This window comes from Zootoca vivipara, chromosome 4 (assembly GCF_963506605.1).
Source record: "Zootoca vivipara chromosome 4, rZooViv1.1, whole genome shotgun sequence".
NCBI lineage: Eukaryota > Metazoa > Chordata > Lepidosauria > Squamata > Lacertidae > Zootoca > Zootoca vivipara.
Genome location: NC_083279.1, coordinates 28867363 through 28893428, shown reverse-complemented (window position 1 = coordinate 28893428; position 26066 = coordinate 28867363). Strand labels below are relative to the sequence as shown.

Genomic DNA, 26066 nt, shown 5'->3' with positions numbered 1-26066 from the left:
AAAGTTTCTTTCCAACAGGCTGACTGACCTTTTTTAAAAAAAATAAATAAAAAAGGAAATTATTAACAATATGTACTGAGACATCAAAATCCAGCTATATTTACAAAACCAACAACTAATTGAAGGTTAACACCTGGTTTAAGCTTGCATTGAAATTTGCCTTTACAGGTTTCAGTATGTGCCTCCTCTCAAAGTTGTCACCGAGGACCAAGACTCCAAGCACAGACAGTGGTCGGTACATAACGAGTAATAATATTAACGTTTTGGTTTAAAAAAAAAAAAGTGCTAACAAACATTGTTCCAGTATAACAGGTTAGGCTGGCATGGCTGTTGAAAATATAGGTAGGTAGAAACTGGATCTTACCTGTTCTGAGTTATACTTACAGAATGAACATGGAAGGGTAATTTGAAATGGCAATTCTATATCTCAGCGGCCTTTTGAGAGATTACCACAGAACTGCTTGAACCAAATATATATGTACATATGCTAGAAATGCTGGCCATGATCCAGCAATGAAGCTCAGCATGCTCAAGTGGCTCCAACGGCAGCAAAAAAAAGCACCCCGCGCACACAGGGAATTCCATCCGGCATGGGAGGCGGCAGGATCCTCATGCGTACCGATATCTAAGTCACAACCACTGACAACAGGCTATCCATAAGTAACTTTTTTCCATATTGTAACGCGGGTCACCTGAGGTTATTCTTTTTTTTTCTATTTGTAGGAAGTTGGGGGGGGGGTTAGGGGAACCCGGCCATCCTATACATATATCGAAACACTATTTCCCATTACACACAGCATGCAAGTTACAAAGAGGGGGGGGGTTGATTTATTATCATCAGCTGCAGTGCTGTTCACCAGCTACTCTTTTGGTCAAACACTGTCTTGCAAGGGGAACGTCCAGGAAAACACATTTTGCTTCACAGACCAATCATTTTGTCAATATGCTACAGACGAAAAGACTGCCCCCTGTTCATTTAACACTTGTCTTGTGCATTCTTCCTCTGGAGGATATTTTTTTGGGGGGGTCTCCCTTCAACTGGAAACCTCTAAGAATTGTTTTTAAAAGTTTCTTTTCAGTTCTTAATCCACTGTTCGTTCCGAGTTCCGCTATGTAGAATTCAAAACTGCGGCTTGGGGCTTCAGGGGCATCTCAGGGCTTGTGACTCAGTTGTCCCACCGTGATAAAATGGACAGTTGGTTGCAAGTAGAGATTCCAAGTTGTTGCCTGCAGCGATCAGCTATGCTGAGATCGTGGCGCAACTTCTAAGAGGCTCAGATTTCTCCAGGACAAGAGGCACAGAATGCTTGGTTAATTACTGGGCAACAACTTGTGTGTGCAAAAAATTAAAACAAAATAAAAAATGGTGAGTGCTTCGATGAGCAGATCAGTTTCACTGAAAAGGAAGAATGTGTCGGTCTCCTGAGAATACTTAGGAGTATTCACAACCATTTGTTTTCAGTGTCTTTTCACAAATGAGGGTGTGTCATCTAGGTCTTTTGCGTGTCACAAATATTAATACGCGCCGTATGGCGATAAGACGATCTTTAAGCAAAGTCATGGCAAGAATGGCCAATTGCGCCCTGTTCTCCAGTGGCAATACTGCCAACAGCCACCAGTACCAAGCTGGACCACTCGGGTTGCTCTGCAAAGGGAACAACAAAACAACACATCTTTAACATGCTTAATATGTATAGAAAAATCTAAACAACAACGCTCTGCACTAAAATGTCTAAATATTTATAGGGTGATCCAAAATACCGCATTCTGCAAAATCCTCAGGCGACCGACAGTGAGAAGAGACCCTCTCTTCCTCTCACCAACCCATCTTGGGGAGAAAACAGTACTATAACACTATAACAGGGAGTCGGCCCGAAACCAAAACAGCACTCTCTTTTCTGAAACTATTTCTATTTCTAGCTTGATCTCTGTGTAAGACAAAATTATACCTGGCTAAAAATAATTGGCACAGAATAGGAACAAACAAACCTATAGTACGACAGTAACCTTTGGTCTGTTGTAATACTGGTTTTGATCATGCCAGTTGAGAGAGAGAGAGAGGGAGAGAGGGAGAGAGGGAGAGAGAGAGAATGTGCATTTGTTTAAAGAGATTGAATGTACATCTAAGTCATCCACTACCATGTTTAGGTTATAAGCCCATGTGAAATCATACAGTTGGCATCCTGAGGCCATCCCATGATCTTTGTTGATGAAATAGGAAGAATAACATTGGGGGAGGTTTTTACTTTAATGAGAATTGCTTCTTCCATTCTGGCTTTAAGCAGTTTTGAGCACTAAAAGCTGAAGTAGGAATAACAGTGATCATTCATGCAAATTTGCTCCTTTCCAAAATTTCCAAAGAGTGTTTTCCACACACACACACCAACCACTCACTATGTGGCCTCTCAAGTGCAATCGTCAAAGGAAGGTCTCTGTAATTGTTTCAATAGAACAGTCCCGTGTAGTGATAAGGCTGTACTTTCACCATGTACTAGCACAAAATGATTGGTTTATAATCTCAGAAAAAGCTAATGCACAAAAACAGACCAAGGAAACAAAGCTAAACTGAAGCACGTACAAAATTTGTCCCAATGTCTCTCTGTTAAAATGAGTTATCAGTCTATGTGAGTCCAAATGTAATAATGACACAAATGAGGATTTAACATCTTAATGGATTCTCCCTGGGGTGGTAATCCCAATGTGCAAGAATTATTGGTGGCAGCAATTTCACTAGATGTTTTTAAAGGTGGTGGTTGTTGTTTTACTCCCAGAAGCAAGTGAGCATAGACCACAGTTTAGTATAGCAGCTAGCTACCAATATATGTTTTAGGGCAAAAGGACAGTCTCCCTCTCTCTCTTTTGAAAAATATAAGGTGGATTACCTGTAACACTTCCCCCAACTTGAACAACAGCATGAATTAGAGCCCTTCCCCCTCTAATTTATCTTTTTTTGGCAGAAAAACAGTTTTGGGAGGAGCTATTTGGAGCAGAGAGAATTAGCAGGTTTTCTCATCCCAACCGTGTGCTGGAACCTTGTAGGGGGAAAAGCAGTCAGGGAGCAATCTGGAAGCGGCAAGGGGTGGGTGGTGTGGGTTAAGCACTCCCCTGCTGTTGTTCCATTCCAAATTTCTTCTTCCCAAAGTTCTTTTCCTTTTTTAAAAGGGGGTTGGTTCTAATGCACATCTGCCTAAAATACATACCTAGCCCCTGGTGAAAAAAGCACTGTGCCTGCTCCTATCTTTGACCCGTTCTCAATTTAGTAAATTGAACTTCTTACAAATTTCAGCTCTGAGAATTCTGCTGTTGTTTTAGGGACGGGGTGAGTACGTGTCGGTGTAAAAGGGCATATTTTGTTCTACTCACGCTGCAGTATCATCACTGGGTGTCTATTAGGTTTATGCTCCTAGGGCTGTGGTTTGCATGGACCCTATCCCCATACTGCACATTTCCGGGGCCCCGCTGCTCCACACTTTCAAGCAGCAAGCTTTGGTCTGCAGGATCGGTCTCCAGAAATTTCCCCACCCTTTCAGAGGGAGGGTGAAGGGAACTTCTGGTCCACCCCCCTGCAAAAGTTGACGGAAAGTATCCCCTACTCCGTGCTCTTGGACATTCTGATCCACGAACATCTCTTCGAATGGAGACTTGTGGTATGTATAGTACTTACCTGTGGCTCAGGTTCCTTCCCTGGCATGGACCCAAAGTGGTTCAGAATTTGCGCTTTCATGTTGTCTTTAAGAGAAGTAAACCAGGCGACAGCTTGATCATAGACTGAATCATGAAGGCGGACAAGTTCTTCATACTCTGCCCCTTCAACCTGCACAATGCACAAAAAGGGATTCAAAGTCACGTTTCTCTCATTTGCAGCGTGACAAAAACAAAGGCAGATAATATGAATTAGGGTTTATCTACACTTACCTTTCCGGGGCACAATCCGTGCTTTAAAGCTCTGTGTCCGAGTGCCCGCCTTTTTTTTTTGCTTCAGAACTTTCCCCGCAAAAACCCACTCTTTAAAGCTGAATCAGAGCAAAAGGCAATCCAGGGGAAATCTGAATAGCCATTCAGCTTTAAAGAGAAGGTTTTAACTGGTAAATATCTTTGGGGGGGGGGACACAATCAGACACAGACCAGGAAAGTGTGGACCCGTGTCTGGAAAAAAAACAGAGCAAGGGGTACGTGTGGTTAAGGCCTTAAAGTGCCACCTAAACAGTTAAGCCACTTTCATAATGACTTGGGGCAGGGGCACGGTAACTTAATTTCTGTGTTAAAAATGAGCACTGGGACGGTGTAGCCTAGAGAAGGTGTATTCCCTGAAAGCTCCACTCAGACCCGTTCTGTCCCCATAGCGTGTAGTAGAAACTGCAGTAAGTTTGTGTAAAAAACCCACCAACATTTGCTTTGCAATCACAAGGGCCACAAACTTTCTCCTTCAAAAGTGAAACAGAGATCCTTTGGGTGGTAAAGGTGTTCACCTCATTGGTGGTTTTTTATATTAACTGTTTTAGAGAACTTTTCGTTTGAATGTTGAATGTGTAAGTGTATGTCTAGAGACAAAGGATAAAACGAACACCATCAGATAAGTGTTTAATGCTAATTGTATTTGTTTAAAAACCAATATAAATTGTTTTTTTAAAACAATTTAAAACATAGGTTACAAATATATATGTATATTTTAAATGTTAGACAGGAACTCTTTCTATACTTTTTGAGAAGCCAGCTAAAACATTTTAATTCAGCAAACCTATCCAGACACAGATCATTATTATGTATGCATGTTTTTAAAATGTTGGTTTTTATCTGTGTATTATTGATCACCTTATATTAACTGATGTGTGTAGATATTTCATTAAGGGTATATATTTCTCCTAAATGAATGAAACATTAAAAACAAAAAATTAAGCCGTACCATACTCCAACAATAACAGTAAAAAATATTCCAAATCAGATGATTAAAATCAATGCAATAAAATGCTTCTGCAACACGCCCCCCCCCAAATAGATTAACAGCAAACCACTCAACACAGTACAATAAACTAAATACAATTCAAAAACCATTGTAACGGAAGCATGACACCTTATAGAAGCAGTGATACAGAAAAGGCTTTCTGACTGAAACAAGTGGCTCCTCCACAGTTATTCAAGGAAGAACGTTATTCCCCAAGGCCTGCTGGCATGGGAAAGCTATTTCTTTGTACTGGAAACTTGTGGCAGCCACCTAAAAAGTCAAAACTTCCACCTCTACCACTGAGCAGAAGGGCGTAACTTTCTATCTCCCCTCACAGATCCTTAAACTCAGTGACTGCTTCCAACAGCGCAATGGATTTGACAGCAGCGAGCTCTCCCATAGCCTTCATGCATTTGGGTGCTATTCTTAAGGCGGATCAAACATCCTTGACTCAATGTGGCTTCTGCATTAAGAGGATTTCATTGTATTTAAAAGGGACAGTCATCCACAAGGACAACCTTCTTAGGGGAAGGATGGAAAGTAAAGAGCAGAGAGTTCAACAAAGTGCATGAAGCACAAGAGTACAATTTTACACACATTTGCTTCACGTGGAAACTTCTCAAGCCACTGTTTTATGGAGAGGCTTTTGTCCAGACATTCCCATGGGCATCAAAATGCCACCCTTGATACAAAAGAAGGTTCTGCCTTATTTTGAGGTAGTGGAATGTGCGAACTAAAAAGTGGAATTCTACTGGATTCTGGGAGGGACCAACACTTTGTCACCTCAAGCATTTCCAAAGCTTGGTGTTCTCATGGTTTAGTGCTGCATTAGTACCCTTCTGATACAGTGAATAATGTGTGTATGTGCTTTCAATTATTTACACAATCGTGATGCAGATTAGTAACCTCTGGTCTGATAAACTTCCAATCCTCCTTTTGAAGGATGGAAAGATGGCAATCAACTTAGCAAGTGATTATATATATGCACGCTGTTTGAGATGCCACTTGCTAAACAGTCATCTGTATTCTCCCTGATGTCCATGACTGATGTGGAGGATGGGAGTTAAGTCTCTTTGCAGAGTGGATATTAGGCAAATAAACTGGTAAAAGACCCTTATGAGATGAGTTGTAATTTGAGTATTTTTGAACAAATGATGTTTTCTGCTGCCAACTCTGGCTCTGCATGTAATAAGAGATCTATTTCCCATATTCTGTCCAAAACTCAACACAGTAGCTCAAGTTATTTTAACCTTCAAGATCAGAAAGATATCCTATTCTCTATGCCTTCATCTGTTTCTTCCATCTGAGAACAACTTTATGCTGCACTGCTGGAGAAACCAGTTGCAGAAATTAACAGGATTAAAAGCCAGTGACCAAAGCATGCTTGAGCAATGTGTGATCCGATATAGAGCTTTCTAATGCCTTATCATCAATCTAAAGCAGAATACCACTGAGTCCTATTTAAGAGGCATGATACAAATTACAGGCAGATTAGATATGCCAGTTCTAACATTTGTCCACTAAATACTCCTAGCAGTACCTATAACCACCAATTTTAGTGAAATTCCCATTTCTCATGTGCTTGTTTCCCCAAACTGCTGCTGCTATAAACTCGTGTTTTCTCACTTGATATATTTTTTCTGGCTGTGCAGGGCATGTACAATTAGGAATGCTACACAATAAACATCTCCAGGAAAATGCTTCCAGTCATTGTGAAGCTTGGTATGATGCTGTCTCTTCAAAAAACTTTTTGAGCATAGTGTTTTGATTCCTAATGTTAGTGGACCAATATGCAGAGCAGGGGAGAGGAAGGAAGCTGCTTAAGCTACTGGGGAAAGAAGGTTCTATGGTTGGTAGAGAAGGAGAAAAAGGCAAGGGATGAAGAGAGGTTAGTATTAAGAGGTAGGGGATGGGGTTGTCTGATGGGACAAAAAGAAAAAGAAAAAACCAACATAATTTATTTTGCAGTTGATTAAATAAAAGGATGCATATTTGGAAGGCAAGTGTAGAAAAAAGCCTCACAAAACTATACAAGTTACCTTTTTATCTTCCATGTATTCAATGTTTGCAGTATTATACCCGTCTCTCTGACCATGGCTCAAGACCCTGAAGCGCCGGACACCAACTGTGTCAACAACTGAACGTCCGTCAGGGAAAAACTTCACATCCCTGATCTCTAACATGCAGCCGTAATCAGCAAACCTGAAGGGACAAAGAGAGCCATATTAGTCCTGTGTATTAAGTATACCTAAAAATTCTAAGCATACTTAAGGAATGTGTCTCACTGATTCAATATGGAATCATCAATTCCATGCATAAGCATGTCTAGAATCAAGCTGTAAAAGGTTCTTGCAGAAATTGTGCATATACATGATCAGAGAGATGCAACGCATGTGGAACTAGGTTGCCTATTCTGTGACTGATGAAAGGCTGCAACATTGGTGTTAGAGGAATGCAGGAACTACAGTTCAGATGGCTGGATTTTCTTAGTACTTTGCAACTCCCCGTGAGATTATTGAGGGAGAATAGTTAGGAGTTCTTTAACTCTTTAGATTAAGGTGTGTATGTGCTGTAGGATTTGCCGCCTGCTTGAATGGTTGTTTTGTCATCTGAGTCAGCATGTAATATACACAAGTCACTTTCAACACATGTAATAAAACAATCTTTCTTTATTCCTTTTGGGTGAGAACTTCTTGTCGGCACAAGGTTAAGGATAAACACATATTCATAACGAACACACATCGTAACTCTAGCCATAGATCCTTAAAAGTTCTTGGCAGTGTGTGTATGAATACACCTGAGCGCTGGACACACAGGTGGGTTCAGACACACACACTCCATAATACCAGAACCTCTTTTAGGAATATTTAATAATAATAATAATAATAATAATAATAATAATACATTTTTATTTATACCCTGCCCTCCCCAGTCAAAACCGGGCTCAGGGCGGCTAACACCAATAAAATTACAATAAGACATAAAAGAAAAGAAAACAATTAATTAAAATACAGATTAAAATACAATATTAAAATTTAAAATGCAGCCTCATTTTAAGTAGCCCATAAATCCAAGCCATGAGGGAGGAAAACACGGGGGTCAGACTGAATCCAACCCAAAGGCCAGGCGGAACAGCTCTGTCTTGCAGGCCCTGCGGAAAGATGACAAATCCCGCAGGGCCCTGGTCTCCTGTGAAAGAGCGTTCCACCAAGTCGGGGCCAGTACTGAAAAGGCCCTGGCCCTAGTCGAGACCAATCTAGCCACCTTATGGCTCGGAATCTCCAGAATGTTGTTATTTGTGGACCTTAAGGTCCTCCGCGGGGCATACCAGGAGAGGCGGTATTTGCAAGTCTGCTTCCAAATCCTTTGCTTACCCTTTCAGTTCATCAGCTAAGCACATTCCAAATTGCTTGGTGCCAGTTTCCATACATCTTCTTATCATTAACCGATAGCGGGGTTCAAAGATGTGAAGAGGGCAGGGAATGGTAGGGAATGCCATGGTGCACACGAAGATGGGGACATCTTTATTCAAGCTGCAAGAGAACCAAGAGTCATATTAAATCAGCACATGCAGCTGAAAGCTATTTTCTGAAACCTTGCCATGAAATAAGCTTGGCTGTGTTGACATTATTATTCCCCATTTCCTAGCCCTTTCTTCTATCAGTGACACACCCACATGCAACATTAATTGACAGCTTTAAAATCAACTGGAGCAGGCTTGCACTCCATGTTCGTTCTTGGCTTACTGCTCGTGGCATGATTGGAGGAAATAAATCATGAGCCAGCACAGTCTCCAAGGCACACATCGTAACGGGATTCTTTCCTTTGCCCCTGCCCGCCTTTCTTTTGTAGGAAGGCTGCTTACTTTGACAATTCCTTCATTTCTTCTTCGTAAACTTTCTTCCTTTCAGACAACTCTTCTGGCAAGTAACGAACTATTAATTCTTCAGTAAGGATGGTCTTCTTGTAAGTTCGGCCGGCCAAAAACTAAAAATGAAAGCATTCAAGAACTCAGTAACAAAGCTGGCTTAGGGGCAGAATCTAGTGATGAAGTTAGTGTGGGTAGCCAAACCCTTCCATACTTTAAAAGCATTGGGGGGGGGAGGGGGCTGCAGGTGTTGTTGGATGGCAACTCCTACAATGCTGACAGGAGCCTGACTTCCAACATCATCTGTAGGGCCCAGGCTCTGCCATCCTTGCCTTAAAGTCTGAAGAGAAGAAGAAAGGGTGTGTGCAAAATACACGAAGATAGAACAATCCTGTATAGTGCAGTGAAGGGTTAACCCTGGTTTTCAACAGCCAGGACAGATACCTGGAATAGCAAAACAGTAGAAGGGGAAGCCACTCATTACTGCATCTGCAGAAGATGCCATAAAAAGAAAGAAAGAATAGGACCTATTCTATCATTTTGGTAAAGCCGTACTGCAAAGAAATTTCAAATTGCTTTCCTTTTTTTGTAGTCAAAAACGACCTTGGAGGAAATAATTCGTGTTTAACTACTGCTATACAGTATATTCATATCTTGCTAGCCAAGCTTCTTTGAGATGTCCAGCTATAAAATGAGGTTCACATTAACAGGTAGGGAGCCTGCCAAGAGAGGAGGGTTGTTGCTGTTTTGCTCCTCTACTAATCCCTCCCATGTTTCCTGGCTCTGTGGGTAACGGCTGGAGCCAGGAAGAGTCCAGCTCAGACATAGCAGGACTGTGGCAGGTCCCTGCAGGCTCAGTGTTCATGAAGCCAGTTCCAGAAATATTTGACACCTTCTCTCGAATTGGGTGTGTGGATCTCTCAGGAGGTCCACAATAGCCCAATCCCTTCAGCAGTGTCTGGGCTGAAGTGTGTGTACATGAGCTTCCTCCTTTCCCTTTGCTCTCACACCAAATGAAAAACCTTGTTGTTCCCCCAAGAGGAAAGCCTTCCGGACCCTGCAATAACTTTTGGGGGAAAGCGTGTAGCTTGATCTCCTTTGGCCTCCAAATCCGCACTGGGAACTTAGGCTGAAGGGGACCACGTAAGAAACACCTTGCTTCCTTTCAGCCTAACTTCTATTCACAGCTGTTTAGAACCACACCACTTTATAGAGTTGGAAGGGACCTCAAGGATCATCTAGTCCAACCCATTGCAATGCAGAAATGTTTTGCAAAACATGGAGCTCAAACCTACAACCCAGAGATTAAGAGTCCCACACTCTTTGCATTACTTTGCATTTTATGATGATGCTTTAAAAACGTTGCGAGCCACCTTGATTCCCAAACTTGGGAGAAAAAGGATATAAATATATTAAATAAATATAAATAAAACTGATTTGAGCTGTGCAACTCTTGAGCATGCATAGCCTTGTGTCATGCTGCAATTTTGAGTGGAGGGTATTTCACCCACACCCAAAAGTTTTCCTGTATACCCTGAGGGCCTTTATCATGGGAACACACTTACTTTTGCATCACCATTTCCTTATTTTGCAAGCCAGTGCGCCCACAAACACACACACACGCCTGGTTTGCTAACAGTAAGCTATTACCCATTTAAGGAGCCCATGGAAGATAGTGGAATACTTACTTCAGACAGCTTTTCTTTACAAAGCGGACAGTATGGATTATGGTCCAGGCAACGTTCAAGGCATTTGAGGCAGAAGGTATGTCCACAGGGAGTAGCAACAGGTTCGTAGAATAACCTGAACAATGGTGACATTGAAAAAACAACTGGTTACTCCACACTTCCATTCAAAGTGCAACTCCAGATTTTTCACGTGCGTCAATACAGGCATATGTGATTTCACGAGGTACAAATAACAGCTCCCCAGTGTTAAGATACTCAGATATATAAGGTAGATACCAAATTGCTCCTTAAACCAGGCTTGCAGTTGCCAAAACAGAAATTCTAGTTGCCATTTTGGGGCCAGGCGGCTCAAAAGTCGTATTTTGGGTTCCTGAAATTCATTCTGACTTTGCAGATAAAATATAATCGATAGAATTCTACAGGATGTGGTATTAGTGTGCGAAAACAGTCAAGATCCAAGGACCCCCAGGCATGCATCTCCAGATGGTGGAGAAGTCAAGCACCATCCTGGCACCTGGGCATCTTCACTTGGTCGCAAGTGGCCAATGGCCAGGTGCAAAGCGCACCTGGCACCTGCCAAATTTTGAACGCTGCTGCTCCCAAAAAATGTCAGTGGCAGTAACTCACTCTCTGGTACATTCAACTGTACGACTTTTGACGAGGCAAGTAATTTCGTAAGCTATATGACTGTTGTGTTGATTTGCTGAAGATATGGGGGCATTAGCATGAGGACTGCCGATCCTCTCCATTCAGGGCTTGCAAGGCCCTTTCAGACGAGTTAGACCCAACCTGCCTGTCACCCGATTTCATAGGACGTTCCTTTGGCACCACACTTTGTTGTGCTGCTTTCGGCAGGGGCTGAATACACTCAGGAGTTCCGGGTAACTTCCAAGTATACCTGATCCTTGCCAAAATTAGCACAGCAGGGCAAGGTGCCAGATACGAGCAGCACCCAAAGGTAAATCCCCTGTCGCAACAGGAGAACCTGCAGCACACTCCAGACGGATCCTTTATCTTTGGCACCGCTCTGAATTTGGCACCTTACACCGGCATGCTGCTTTCAGCGGGTATAGGATGCACTTGGGAGCTCTGGTTTTTTATGGCATCGGGTGACTGGCAAGTCGGCCATCCTGCCAATGTGGCCTGTGGAGGGTTGACCCCTTTCAGATCCAGCCCTCCAGCTGATGAGTGGTTCCTCACCTCGGTGGGTAGATAGATCGATAGATATGAATTAAATAGCTTAGTGAACATAAGACAGGGTCTTTCCCTCTTTCCTCCCCCTTTAAAATGCCACACAATATTTTCCAAACAACATTTAGTCCATTTCTTGCTAATACCTCATGCAAAGGGAACACTCAAAATCAGATGCATCCACAAGGCTTGCGGGTATCGCTGTTAAGGGAAGAGAGTTGGGATTTTCGCAAGAAGCATCTCCATCTTAAAAAGAGAGAGAGAGGAAACACACACACATTGAAAATCAGCAAGATTTACTGAAGGGCCCTATTATTAAGTTTAATTTTAATTGTTCAAGGTCATCCTAGATTAAGAGCTTGTTCACTAACTAAACCAACAATTCACAAAGAGTTTGCTGGAGTACTGAATTTAGAGTATTATAAAGAAGGGCAGGCTAAAGTATGTATTGGAAAGAGCACAGCGTAAAGCACCCATTTTCCTATCAGAAAAATCATGTGCTTACATCATTTGGAATTGCTATCTCCAGCTCCGGAGGAACAGATAATGAATTAATTTTTCACATCTGAAATTACTGAAAAAGCGAATGAAAGCTGCTGCAGAACAAAACCAATGAAGTTGGGTAACTTGCTGAATCGGATGAAGTAAACTCCAGTCCATGAAAGCTTATGTTACAACTAATGTGTTCATCTTTAATATGCCACAAGTTCATCGTTTTTGCTGAAAAAAAACAATACTGTAAACTAGGAGTTGCATCAAAACTGCTCTCCAGAGAAGGAACACAGTTCTGGCCGCAAAATTTTGCATGTTGCCCACTTTATTGTTTATTGTATATGACCTTGGTGGTTAGGAGTGAAACTCTCTCTTCAAAGAGTTGTATCTGGCATTTTCTTTAAACAAATTTCAGCAAATGTTGATGGCACACTCTTTACACTGGCTTCTGAGATGCGCAATTTTACAACCGACCTTATTTGTGCGATTGGACTTTGTCTTAAAATTGTTTCCAACATTGGGCTGTAATTGTTATAAGCTGCCCTTGGGGCCTTTAGGGTGAACGAACAATGAATTAAAATTCTATTTCGACTAATAAAGTTTTTTTTTAAAAAAAGAATCCTACAAATTTATCACCAAGTATCAAATTAAACTCAAAAGCTTTAACACAGGCATAGGCAAACTCTGCCCTCCAGATGTTTTGGGACTACAACTCCCATCATCCCTAGCTAACAGGAACAGTGGTCTGGGTTGATGGGAATTGTAGTCTCAAAACATGGGGAGGGTCGAGTTTTCCTGCCCCTGCTGTGGCACATCATGCCAATAGGGTTGCCAGACTCAATAGTGGACAGGACTTCTGTGCCTTTAATTGCCCTGCTCTCTTATGAGTCTGGAAACCTTAAAGAGAAACCAGCAGACCCTTTGTTTAATTTCCAAGCAAAGGGTTTGCTGGTTTCTCTTTAAGGTTTCCAGACTCAAAAGAGAGCAGGGCAATTAAAGGCACAGAAGTCCTGTCCTCTATTGAGTCTGGCAACCCTACATGTCATCCCACAGACGTTGCCAACCTGGTACCTGTGGATAATGCCCCAATCCCCCAAATTCTTTAAAACAAACAAACATCTTCTTACATTTTAAGACCCTGAGATATGAGATGAGATGTAGCAACAGCACTGTTCTCATTTTTCTGTGAAAAATTAGCCAGCTCTCCCCATTTCAGTGTTTCGCTTTGAGCCACACCCTAAGCTGAGAAAAATTCCTGTAGACACCCGAGTGTGAGAGAGGGAGAGATGAACATGTGTTGTGTGTGAGGTGTGTGTGTGTGTGTGTGAAACAGGGAGGCATGTGCCCATGACCTGTATGTGGGTGGCAATTGTGTACATGTGCATGAGAAAGGGGTGTGTGTTGTGGCCTCCTGCTGCATTTCTTATGGTTCTGGAGAAAGCTCTCTTTTATTTGACAACAACAGTATCCTTGCATGTGTGTGCAAGAGAAAAATCAGTATTGTGTGATTTTCAGAAACAGGCTCAGCAGGACATGGATGACTTCCAAAAATTGTCTGGGGCAGGAAGGGGCAGAGAAGAAAATTCTTTTACTCTCTTTAATTATGCCACACCCCCACAGCAGCTATGTGTCATTGTGCCACATCTCCATGGCGCGTGTGAATGGTGCCCACAGCACTTTCTCAAAATTCAAAACTTGCCTGCTGGTCCGAAAAAATGGTTAGTGATCCTTTTTCTACAGCAAGAGCATTCTCTTATTACATTAAACAGTGTAGATATTACAAACTTTTGAACTTACACTACTCATAGCAGAAATTGTCCAGATGCTCTTAATGAAATATAACCTACCAACCACAGAAGCAGAGTAGTGCGAATTTCCTTACAAAGCAAGGAAAAGGAGAGATCCTCATTCACAAAAACACACCTTTTCTAGGAATTTTGATAGGGACGCCCAAGCTCTGTAAATCCCCATCACTAGAAAACTTTCTTTTTAAGCTTGCGCCAGGCAGACTGGAGAGGACCGTTCCCAAAGTTTTTTTGTTGTCTTCAAAAGAGAAGTCCAGTATATGATGAGAAACAGAAGACTCGGTACTTCGATATGCATCCGTCTCTTGGGACAGGTTTTTAGTTAGCTTCAAGGTGGCCTCCTGAAACAGATACAACAATAGCATCCTCAATTCAGGAACAGTTTCATAGACCACTGTTGCATGACCTTTACAACTGCTGCTTATAAAGCATCTCCTACCCCAGTTACATAAAAATGGACTAAGTGGACAATTATCCAAGTCAGTGGAACAGTGGCTCATGCAGGGCTCTATTTGCATAATTACTGGAACAGACGAGCTCTGGCTTGTATCTCAAGACTGCAAGTCTCCCTGGTATGCTTTAAATGGGACTCCTCAAATTTGCAAAACTTTACAGTTTCACTTCATTTTCTTCCCTTTAGCAAAACACTTCCTTTGTGAGCAACCATGTTAACTGACTTTACTGATCTAGGACCAAAGCTGAGAAACCTCTGTACACTATGCTCCAATGTGCCGGTGTAATCACTTTGCTGGTGTATTCTAAACCTCACTAAATAGTCAGATAGGGAGGTGATATTCTGATCCCCAACTTTTATTTTTGAAGCATACGTGTTGTAAGCCTTACCTTTGAGGTCTCTGCAGTTGACCCATCTTCTCCAGAAGACTGTGTGTTTATGCTACTTAGAAACACAGGTTTCAACCTTGTATACGAGGTCCGATTACAAAAAGGTGTTGTTAGATTATCGTGCACATTTTCAAATGCTGGGAAAAACATCTCACACATTATCTAAACAAAGAAAAAAAGGGGGGGAGATACAAGTTTTGAAATGCTGTTGCAGTTACCTGGGTTAGAGAGGTCTTGGGGCTGAAACAATCTCACCCTATTCTCAGGACTTTAATAGAATCACAGAATTGTAGAGCTGGAAGGGACCCCAAAGGTCACCAGGTCCAACCCTCTGCAATGCAGGATTCTCTGTTAAAGCATCCATGAGAGTTGGCATCCAAACTCGGCTTTAAAAACCTCCAAGGAAGGAGAGTGCCCAACCTTCCAAGGGAGACCATTCCACTGTCGAACAGCTCTTACTGTCAGAAAGTTTTTCCTGGTGTTTAGTTGGAATCTTCTTTCTTTAAACGAGTAAGAAACCCAGCTTGCAAATCACTTCTGGTTAGCAGTGCTGGTGCTGTGCCCACTGCCAATGCTAATCAGACTGCACATAGTTTTATCTGGTAAAGTGAATGATTAGAGGTCTTTGACAGAACAGTATAATACACTAGAAATGAAGGAACTATAGGAAAGGGGGGGCTATAGAGATCAGCTGCAAAGCTGCAGCAGTAGTGGCATATGCGAGACCTTCACTGGTTGGTAAGCTAGTTGGAAGACATCCACAGGTTAGATACGGTTTCAAAGGCTATTAGCTGCAAACCACTGTCTTCATGATTATTTTAAGCAGTGGGCAAATCCACAAGCCACAGTAGCTATTGTTTCATTGGAATGATCAAGCTACTTGAGCTATAAATCCCTCTGCTAATTATCATGAGCTGATTAACATGGCAGTGAGAACCTCACCCATGACTAGCACACAATCTCACTTTTAACATCAGAACTGTGCATCAGAAGCCTTTAGCAAAACACAAAACGCACACGTGCATATATTATTCCCTGCACTGACCACATGCAAAGTTGGTACAGTTATCCTACCTTCTGGGCTTCCATTTTCATTGAGCTCCACTCGGGATTTAAGGCAACACAATAAAGAAATTCCTTCAATGCTTCTTCAATCCTTCCTAATCCAGAAAGAGCTTGTGCTTTCACATAATGACCCTGTGTGAACATAACATACAGAAAAACCTCAATGTATCTCAGTTTCAAAAAAAAAATGTGGGAAGCAGTAGTGTTTCTTACATGTGTTTCGTTATTTCCTATTTGCTACCCGTAGGCAAACAAAAACTTTTGCCACCTCCCCCATAGCAGCTTATGAACCTTGTACCTTAGGCCAATGGGGTTTATTTCGGCAGAGTGCCTCTGCATCATAAAGAGCTTGTTGATAATTCTTCATAGCTGTACAAAGTTCTGCCCGCTGTGCTATTAACGAACATTTACAGGAAGCTGAAATACAAGCAGCAGACAAGAGAAAATGTAAGGGAAACTTTTGCCTAGCATTAATAAATCTTGCTAGTTTTACACAGGCACAAGCAAAACATAATCAGTTCCTACAAACTATACACATACACACACACACACACACATACTGTATATATATATATATATATATATATATATATATATATATATATATACACAAAAAAAAACCCACATATAATAATGGCATTTGTGTCTTTTTAAGAATATGATGGTTGAGGCACACATCTCTGCTAAAAGGCTGCATATATAAAGCATTGTATTTTTAGAGCTACCTAGGCAGGCAGCTTTCAAAAGGGGTATATGTGGCAAGTTCGAGATCAGTGTGACATCAGGTTGTGTAAGGATTATAAAACATGAGGACACTTTGGCATTCCATTTCACTATGACCCTTGGCTTAGGTTTCTAGTAGCTGGCAAGCTTACTAATTGGTAATATTAGCTCACGGTTCACAATTCCTGAAGACCAAACTCTTCCTCTGCAGAAACAAGAAGGCTTAATAGCAACAGTATTTTTTTTTAATCATTAAAATGATTATTGACCCTTCATCCAGATTGAGGCCATCATTCTACTATTGTTTTTCATACATTCTTATTTCTGAATTATATAATTTAAATTCCCAATGCACATATATTTAGAACGAGGATTCTTTTGACAAAGGTTTTCTTTATTTTATTTTTTAAAAAAATCAGCATCAAAATCAACTGGAAAGTTCGGAACAGTAATTGCTTGGTTTGATGTTATTATAGCATTCCTTGCAAACAAATCAGGATGAACGCTCAATAAGCAGCCAATATCATATAACCTCCCCACAAACCTTGTGCAAAAGCTTGTCTGGAAGTGACCTCAATATAAAACCAGGAAGCTTTCCTCCATTTGTGTGAACAGTATCCTGCCCCTCTGCTTCGCTTCAAAGAAAGAGAAAAAACACTCAGGGCTTTACTGGCTTCCTTAATTAAGCAATAGAAGGTCACCGGTGAAAACCAGAGCTAAGTCTACTTCAGCAAGACTCCGCTCATGTGGTTAACATCTCTCTTAGAACTTACAAGCCTACAGCTCCTCTTTGCCTCCCACCGCTCAGTTCTCTTAGTCTGTCCTTAGAAACTGTACTCAAGTTTTGTGAACAAATATGTTTTGAAAGGGAACTAATTAAGTAGACATGTGACTAAACCGTCACAGCTTCTAATGAAAAGCTAGACAACATGTACGGACAGATGAAGAAGAAAGAGTGAATGACACCATTGATGATCAAGTTATTGAATCACCTGCTATGAGTAATCACCCTACTCATGTCTTATAACAAACAAGTCAGGTAGACACTCTGTAAAATACTCTGATAGTTCGATCCTATGCATTTGTACTCAAATCTAAGTCCCACTGAGTTCAATAGGTCTTACTGCCAGGTAAATATGTACAGCAAGAGCAGCTAACCAGTGACCCTACAGATGGTGTTGGACTACAAATCCCATTATCCCAGTAGCCATGTGGCTAGGGCTATCTGGAGGATCACATCTGGATTAACCACCCCGGTCGGTGTAAGATTTCGGACTGAACTTTCCACATTCTGTATTAGCATTGTCCCCAATGCTCTGAACCACAGTCTTGCACGCATTTCTACATATGTGCTACATATGCTAGTGGGATCTCTTAAGGTTTATGCTTTAAAAGGGGGGGCAGCTCTTTTTTCCTCTGTGAAATCTATAGCAATGAAGGGTGAATCAGAAAAGAAATATTTGGCTAACTTGTTGGGGGAGTCTTAACCATTCTGGTTCAACAAGGATAGCTTTTAAAGAAGGTGTGGCATGTTTTCAACAAGTACTTTAACATCACCTTCGGAACACACACACACACACACGTCTACCAAAACATGTGTTTTACCATGACTAACTACGTGACAGACATGGGCACTTAAGATATTTTTAAGCACAATTCAAAACATGTTTGTGCAAGCACCATGAAAGCGTTTTAAAACAGACTGAGACTGTGTATAATAGGCAGTTACATCAATCTTTCCCTAAATGTATTTTCTCTCCCCCCCCCTCCAGCTTTAAAGAAGCCTTAGGTTTAGTGAGGGAACAAATGGGGGAGAATCTGCTTAACCCTTTCTCCCAATGCCCCTCACCTAGGAATTTTCCCCCACTACGGGGGGGGGGGGCACACATGCTCATACTGTATATTTCTTCCTGTCTGGATGGAACAACAGAGAGCAGATTTTGAACAGAAAGAACAGCTGGCAGGGGGAAGGTTAAGCAGCTCCCCCCTTTAGTCTTCCACTGAAACCAAGAGCGTCTCAAAGCTCCTTTTGGACAAAAGATCCACACAACTTCGTGCCATGCGTTATTTTGGCCTAAATTAAATTATATGTATACAGTTTGTTATCTGACCTCCGCATTATGCCACCATAATGGGACACAAGCTATATGAGGCATATGAAATATATTTAAGGTTGTTTCCAGACAATTTGGTCCGAGCATTCATCCTGATTTGTTTGCAGGGAGTTTGCATGAGGTCACATCATTTCAACTGTTATCCCACATTTTCCAGTGTATCTTCCCATCACTTTCCTTACTTAAAGAAAGGTTTTGGATTTTGGAAGCGTGTTGGTTGCACAAGACTGCCAAATCCATTGAATTTGCAGGTGTGCAGCTGAATCCCACCCACAAAAGAGCAATGGTTGGGAGGTGGCCCATGTTGTTTGATACTAGATTAGCATAAATAGTACTAGGAAACTACACTGTGCTGCAGAATGAGTTCAGTAAGTGGCAGCCCCCTTATTTCTTATGTGTAGATTTTGAAGAACTTTTGGGGGGGGGGAATGGGGGAGGGTTATATTGGAACATCATCCTTTTTGGCGATTTCTCCATAATCATGAGTGCAGACCAGCAACTGCTGTCAAAGTTACAGGGGGAAACTATTTGCAGCCAAGAGGTAGGTTTTCATCAACCAGACATATAAAGTAAATGCTAATATGCCAGAGCATCCAATGGGCTTGAACACTCATGCCGCTACAATTCATGAAACTATTCAAGTATGTCTGAAGCGAATCCTCACTTTATTCTGCACAGATCACGCTGACATCCTGCCCGTTTCAAAAAATGCTGTGCAGAGATTCTGCCCTGGGTGGGTCAGGATTGCTTCTAAACACATTTGCTGGCAGAGAGCAATGCCAGGCTTGCAGAAAATAATCACACTGGAAGCAGCAAAAGGAGACTGCTGGGTCACTTACAGCGCAAGGAGGGAAACTGGGCAAAGTTGCTGGTTTGTTGTTGTTGTTGTTGTTTTGCAAGGGGCAGGGTGGCGGGCAAGTAGAAAAATCACATCTCTACATGCCAATTCTAGGGTTGCCCCAACCAACAATGACAAAACTCTAGTTCTGCAAAAGGAGTAGTCCAAGTAAAAATGGAACACAGATCTCAGTTTATTTGAGGAGGGATCGTAGCTTAGTAGGAGAGCATCTGCTTTACATGCAGAAGGTCCCAAGTTCCAATTCCTGGCATCTCCAGTTTAAAAAGGATCACATAACAGGTGCTGGAAGACCTCTGCATGTTCATAGAATGATGCAGCTATTATTGTGAGTTTGACTTCGCTATTGGTTGACAGTTATGTTCTCTTTTGCTGGAATTAGCTCCAGTGTATAGGATATTACTGATGTAGAGGATACAGTGGATATATTTGGATTCATGATTGCACTGTGACTTTCTAGAATAAGTAAGGAATGTTTTCACAACATTTCAAGGGCATCTTTAAATAGAACTCTATTTAATTCCCATTACTACAGCGCAAGAAGAAAACTAGATTTAAGAACCAATAAAACTGGTGCAAGGCTTATTCAGGGAATGGTATTACTAATTACTAATGCAGAACAGAGTGAAATAAATTTAACATTTCATTTTTACTGCATTCAGCCTAAAAAAGTACTGCATTTATCCCTAAAATATTGCCAGCGTTGAATAATCTTCACCACCACTACAAATTTTCAGAGTTATAAAAGGGAGTTGCAAAAAAACAAAACAAAACACCAGTTTATGCATCTGCAAGGTACATCCAAGTGCAACTAAAATGAACGTTGTCTGTTATAGCAGGAATGCAAATAAAAAAACATTACTCCAGCTTACAATGAAATAATTAAAAGTATAGGTGACATCATCGTAACACTTGGAATAGGGCAAAAATTCAAAGCAGGGGTGTTTAACCACGACAGGCAGAATGAAGGTGAGCACAGCCTGCTGCAAGGAAACTTTCCCAACCTGATTCTGTTTCCACCCTTCTCACCTACGGGAATGTTAGGTGATGGATGGCTCACTTTATGGTAGGAGAAGTCCAAAATCTTAAGTTTCCTTTTCCTCCATGGAATCATAGGGGTTGAACTACAACTTCCCACTATTCCCAGCCATTCCCAGCATAAAAAAGAAATTATCAACATCCATGCCTTGCCAGAGTCTTTCCTTCAGACTAGAAAAAAAACACTGCAGACTTCTCTCAATTAAGGCAGCGTTTCTCAACCGCTGTTCCGCGGCACACTAGTGTGCCGCGAGACGCTGTCTGGTGTGCCGCGACGTGCGGCGACGAGAAAGGCGGTTTACACTGTCACGTGCCTGGCGGCCGCCGGAGAACATTATTGACCCGCCGGAAAGCAATATTGTTGCTCCGCCTCCCCTGCCTCCTTCGCCCGCCCTTCGCCATGGCTGCGCGGCGGACGCTGGGCTTCGCGGTCAGGAATTACTCGCAAGCAGCAGCCAAGGCAACCTTTCGCCTTTGAGCCGCCCCGCAGCTCCCCTGGAAGTGTGCGCGCCCTTGTAATCCGGGGGCAGGCAGAGCCTTGCCTGGACTGTACCACTTCGGGCCGCGGGAGAGGAGAATTGGGGGTCTGAAGGCTTCTCCCCTCCCATGGGGTGGCGGGAGGGAGATTAATTTCCTCCTTCCTACTTAATAGGGGGCCTATACGTATTCAAATAAAATAAAATGCCTAGGGGGGAAATAGCAAGACAGGGAGATAGCTGGCTGAACTATTGTAATATTTTATTGGGGGGGGGAGGTAAAGCTTAAAAAAATATTCATAATGTATATAAAACAGAACAGTTATGACAGCTGATGGAAATTAAACGATGAAAAACAAAACTATAAAATAGGCACGAAGTACAGTTGCACATGGGTTAAATTACAGTCATAATTATATAGTCAATATAGGGCGGCACAGAGTTAATTTTTTAAACTTTTTTAATGGTGGTGTGCCTTGTGATTTTTTTCATGGAACAAGTGTGCCGTGGCCCAAAAAAGGTTGAGAAACACTGAATTAAGGGATCCCTTCACTGGACAGGCCATTATTAGCAGGATAGGGACAGAGGGAATCAAGTCATTTGAAGTTCAATAGGTACCTTTCAAGGGCATGATTTATTTATTTTTTTAAGGGAGAGTTAGAACCAGAAGAATAACTTTTATATGAGCTCAGCAACCTCTGACGGAAGTAAAGCTGCCACACTTCAAATCAGCTGGAGCTTGCAAACTAGTTCAAGGGTAGGTTGAAGAGCACTGCATTACAGTAGCCCAGAGGTGTTGCTACCAGGGGCATGCCAAACATCTAGTTGTGTAGTACTGTATCTAGGATGTGATGCAGACCAGCTGTGTGCTACTCAAAAGCTGGAAGAACACATTACTGGCCATGGCTGCCATTTGAGTATCATGAAACAGCTACAGGTTCCCAAGATGCACGTTTGCTCTTTAATTAAATGAAAGGGGACTCCCATTTAAGAAAAAGGCCTGCCGCCCAGCATCAACAGGTCCATCTTATCTGACTGAACTTTAGTTTTCCCACCCTTATCCAGTTCATTATGAATCTTATTCATGGAAGACCCTGCCAGCCTGGATATAGAAGGAAATCCCTAGAAGACTCCATGAAGCTGTCTCACGCAGGTGTTAAGAAGCACAGGCAAAACCTTGAGAAACTGCACAGGATTGTCTCCCACAAGGAATGGAAATGCCACCTTCAGGAACTGCCCTGCAAGATATGTACAGAAACACTGGCCACCTCTTAGCAATCCTCAACATTCCAGAAAGACAATCACTGCCACTGATATCAAAAGCAGAGATCAAAAGTAATCAGCTTTCCCCCACTCAAGCAGGTAGTAGTAATCCATCTACGATAAAGGAGTAATTAAAGGCTCGCCAACTCCAGATAATCCCATCTCAGCCAATACAGAAAAATCCCATCCAGGGTGCGACTGCCCCCCACACAACTGCCTGACATATATTGGGACAAAGCCCACACTTGTCATGGGGGCTCTGGGTTTGTTGAGACCCACCAGTTAAGGAAGTCTCAAATGGAGATAAAAGTCTCCCCATATCCACAACCTGGGAGTTCCCAACACCAGATCCAGCAATGTTCTGTCAAGCTCCATCAGGGAGACCAAGAGGCAATCAGTACACCGACTGGAAGGCCTATTCTGGCCCAAGCTTCCCCTCTTATGGAATGTCTTTTGTAACCAGAAAGAATAAATAGTTCAGGAATATATAAATATAATCAGGTAGCCAGTTGCATTTCCTTCACCTGTAGTGCTTACTTGTGGTTAAAGCATCATTAAAGGTAAAGGGACCCCTGACCATTAGGTCCAGTCGTGACCAACTCTGGGGTTGTGGCACTCATCTCACTCTATTGGCCGAGGGAGCCAGCGTAGAGCTTCCAGGTCATGTGGCCAGCAAGACTAAGTCACTTCTGGCGAACCGGAGCAGCACATGGAAACGCCGTTTACCTTCCCGCTGTACCGGTACCTATTTATCTATTTGCACTTTGACACGCTTTCAAACTGCTAGGTTGGCAGGAGCTGGGACCGAGCAATGGGAGCTCACCCCGTTGCAGGGATTCGAAACGCCGACCTTCTGATCGGCAAGCCCTAGGCTCAGTGGTTTAACCCACAACGCCACCCACGTCCCAAAAGCATCATTAGGAGTCCTTTAATTATATGTTGCACACCCAGCCTCTGCTGTTAACAGGAGAATAGTCATTCTAGAGCTGCTCTCCAAGTTGATTCTGTATAGCCCATCCCTGTCTGCCCTACATTAACCTTCTGCTGTCCCAGAAACAACCATGTTTTTTCAGCAGTATGTATCAACTGCTAAAAATGCTGGCTACAATCTTATAATCGCAAAACAAACGGAAACGTAAGAGTAGAAGCACAGGTTCATACCCAGGAGCTGCAAACTAGAAAGCCAGCCATCACACATGTTCTATATCTGCCAAATGCTTCCACAAAGACACATGTTTGTCCAGAAATAACAGCCTATCACTTAAGGCAGGATAGGAAGTACAGTAGGAAACGGCTAACCTTCTATGTGAGCAAGATAAAAGAAATTCACCTGGGGTGCACTGAAGTCATGTCAAGGCTCTGGGATATACTACTCTTAGTTTTCATAGAAACATTACCTATTTACTGTAGTAGATTCATCGAGTGTGGAATCTATTTCCCATTTAAATCAGTGGTAACATTCCTAGCTACCTTTAACAGATGAAGGTTGAGCCATATGCATACAATTTTATTTTTTAAAAACCAACATAAAAATGTAATACAGCTTCATAAAGATGAGAGCTACTGACACAGTCTCTAGGTAACCACAACTCCCACTGCATGATATTTCTTCTGTGCACTGAGTGGAAGAGCGGATTTCAGAGACGGCAAATGTGATGCTTTTGAAAAGGAGTGGGACGATCAGTTCTTTTTCTAAAGGTTGCATCAACCCCGTTTTAAAACACCAGACACATTTGTCTGCTTCTCGGTCACATTGAGGCAGTATAACAAAACATTTCAAGCTCTGGTTATCACTTCTTTTTTACGTGAAATCTGGCAGGCTTATTATTATTATTATTATTATTATTATTATTATTATTATTATTATTATGTGAGGCAGAGGAGGAATGAGCGAGAGGCAAACCCCCAATTGTCTACCTAAACCTACCTTGTATTAAAGCAGAAATTAAATATTTTGTTCAAAGTGGATTGCTCCTGCCAGTTGGACAAGCAGCGCTGAAGACAGCATCTGTAGGCCTGACCCTGAAAAGATTACGAAAGCCTGAACTAAGACCTAGGAAAAGACACAACATGCTTGCTGGGTCAATGAATGCCTGTAGTCCAAAAGGCATGTGGGACATCTTTTCATTGCCACGTGAACAATGTTTGCATAAACGTTATCAAGGGAAGCTAGCGAAAGAAAAACAAACTTACATAAGCACTTCCAGCTTCCGAGTTATATTTTAACCAATTCTTTAAGGGAAAACCAAACAAAAAACAAAAAAACCCTAAACACTCTTTCAGTTATCCTTGCTCTGTTATGTTGTGAAAAAGAAAGAAGGAGGAAAAGGGAGAGATGGCCAGATAAAAATACTGTGAATATTAATATAATTTTCCATCCATGCCCCAATCATGAAACAGCACAAACCATTCACAACAATAGGGCAATGGCACAGTGATGTGCTTTTTTCAACCCTCAGTTTTGAAGCGTGAAGAAGTGTCTGGCCCAACAACATGTGAGAACATATGGCACAGGCTGTCTACTGGAAAAGAAGACTCCACCCCATTAACCTCATCTGGGAAGCTGCATAATACCAGTCAAAGTATTTCTCTTGTCAGTCTGACATTGTCTACTTGGACTACCAGCAGCCCTCCGCAGGCATAGGGAGAGGACTCTTCGCCATCCCCTGGTCCCTTTAACTGGCGACACAAGGGGCTGAACCTGGGACATTCTGCATGCAATACATGTGCTCTACTCACTGAGCTATGCTGCCTCCACCAATGGTTCCTGGGTATTAGTTCTTGTACCTTGGCCCTATATACCTGAAGAAGCATCTCCATCTACTGAGGTCCAACTCTGAGGGCCTTCTCGTTAGTGGCACCCCCCTGTGGAACGCCCTCCCATCAGATGTCAAGGAAATAAGCAACTATCTGACTTTTAGAAGACATCTGAAGGTAGCCCTGTATAGGGACGTATTTTTAATGCATAATGTTTTATTATGTTTTTGTATCTGTTGAATGCTGCCCAGAGTGGCTGGGACAACCTAGTCAGATGGGTGGAGTGCAAATGAAACAACAACAACAACACTGACTCATCTCTGTCCATCAGCATTGGGCTTAAGGAACAAAATCCTAAGGGATCCCCATTTTGGAAAAAGCAGTATTTGTATTATGTGGTAGCTCTAGAGGGTTTTCTGAATCTTCCAAGTGGTAAAACCAATGCTTTTTTTCTGGGGGGGGACGCAGGGATACGCATACCCCTAAACCAGGGTCCCCAAACTAAGGCCCGGGGGCCGGATGCGGCCCAATCACCTTCTAAATCCGGCTCGCAGACGGTCCAGGGATCAGCATGTTTTTACATGAGTAGAATGTGTCCTTTTATTTAAAATGGATCTCTGGGCTATTTGTGGGGCCTGCCTGGTGTTTTTACATGAGTAGAATGTGTCCTTTTATTTAAAATGCATCTCTGGGTTATTTGTGGGGCATAGGAATTCTTTTTTTTTTCTTCAAAATATAGTCCGGCCCCCCACAAGGTCTGAGGGAAAGTGGACTGGCCCCCTGCTGAAAAAGTTTGCTGACCCCTGAAAACATTTTGTGAATCTTTGTACTTTTGTCCATTTACTCTATTTATTTTCACCGATTTGAATTATAAAATGGTGATTCTCTTGAGTCACCATTAGAGTACCCCTAAACATTTTTTTAAAGAAAAAAAGCACTGGGTAG

At 42.1% G+C, this 26066-nt stretch overlaps 1 protein-coding gene across 1 annotated transcript in view; it reads right to left on the bottom strand.

The window, feature by feature from the left end:
* Positions 1-274: 274 nt before the first annotated feature.
* LONRF2 (LON peptidase N-terminal domain and ring finger 2) overlaps positions 275-26066 on the bottom strand; it is a 37302-nt gene continuing 11510 nt past the window's right edge. Inside the window, exons 2-12 of the mRNA XM_035114934.2 lie at positions 16193-16311; positions 15904-16026; positions 14830-14991; positions 14105-14327; positions 11836-11935; positions 10499-10613; positions 8808-8929; positions 8317-8475; positions 6982-7144; positions 3665-3814; positions 275-1645 (exon numbers count right to left, since the gene is read on the bottom strand). Coding sequence (XP_034970825.2) covers positions 1487-1645; positions 3665-3814; positions 6982-7144; positions 8317-8475; positions 8808-8929; positions 10499-10613; positions 11836-11935; positions 14105-14327; positions 14830-14991; positions 15904-16026; positions 16193-16311 — 1595 coding nt within the window. The 3' untranslated portion in view covers positions 275-1486. The remainder of the gene's footprint in view (positions 1646-3664; positions 3815-6981; positions 7145-8316; positions 8476-8807; positions 8930-10498; positions 10614-11835; positions 11936-14104; positions 14328-14829; positions 14992-15903; positions 16027-16192; positions 16312-26066) is intronic.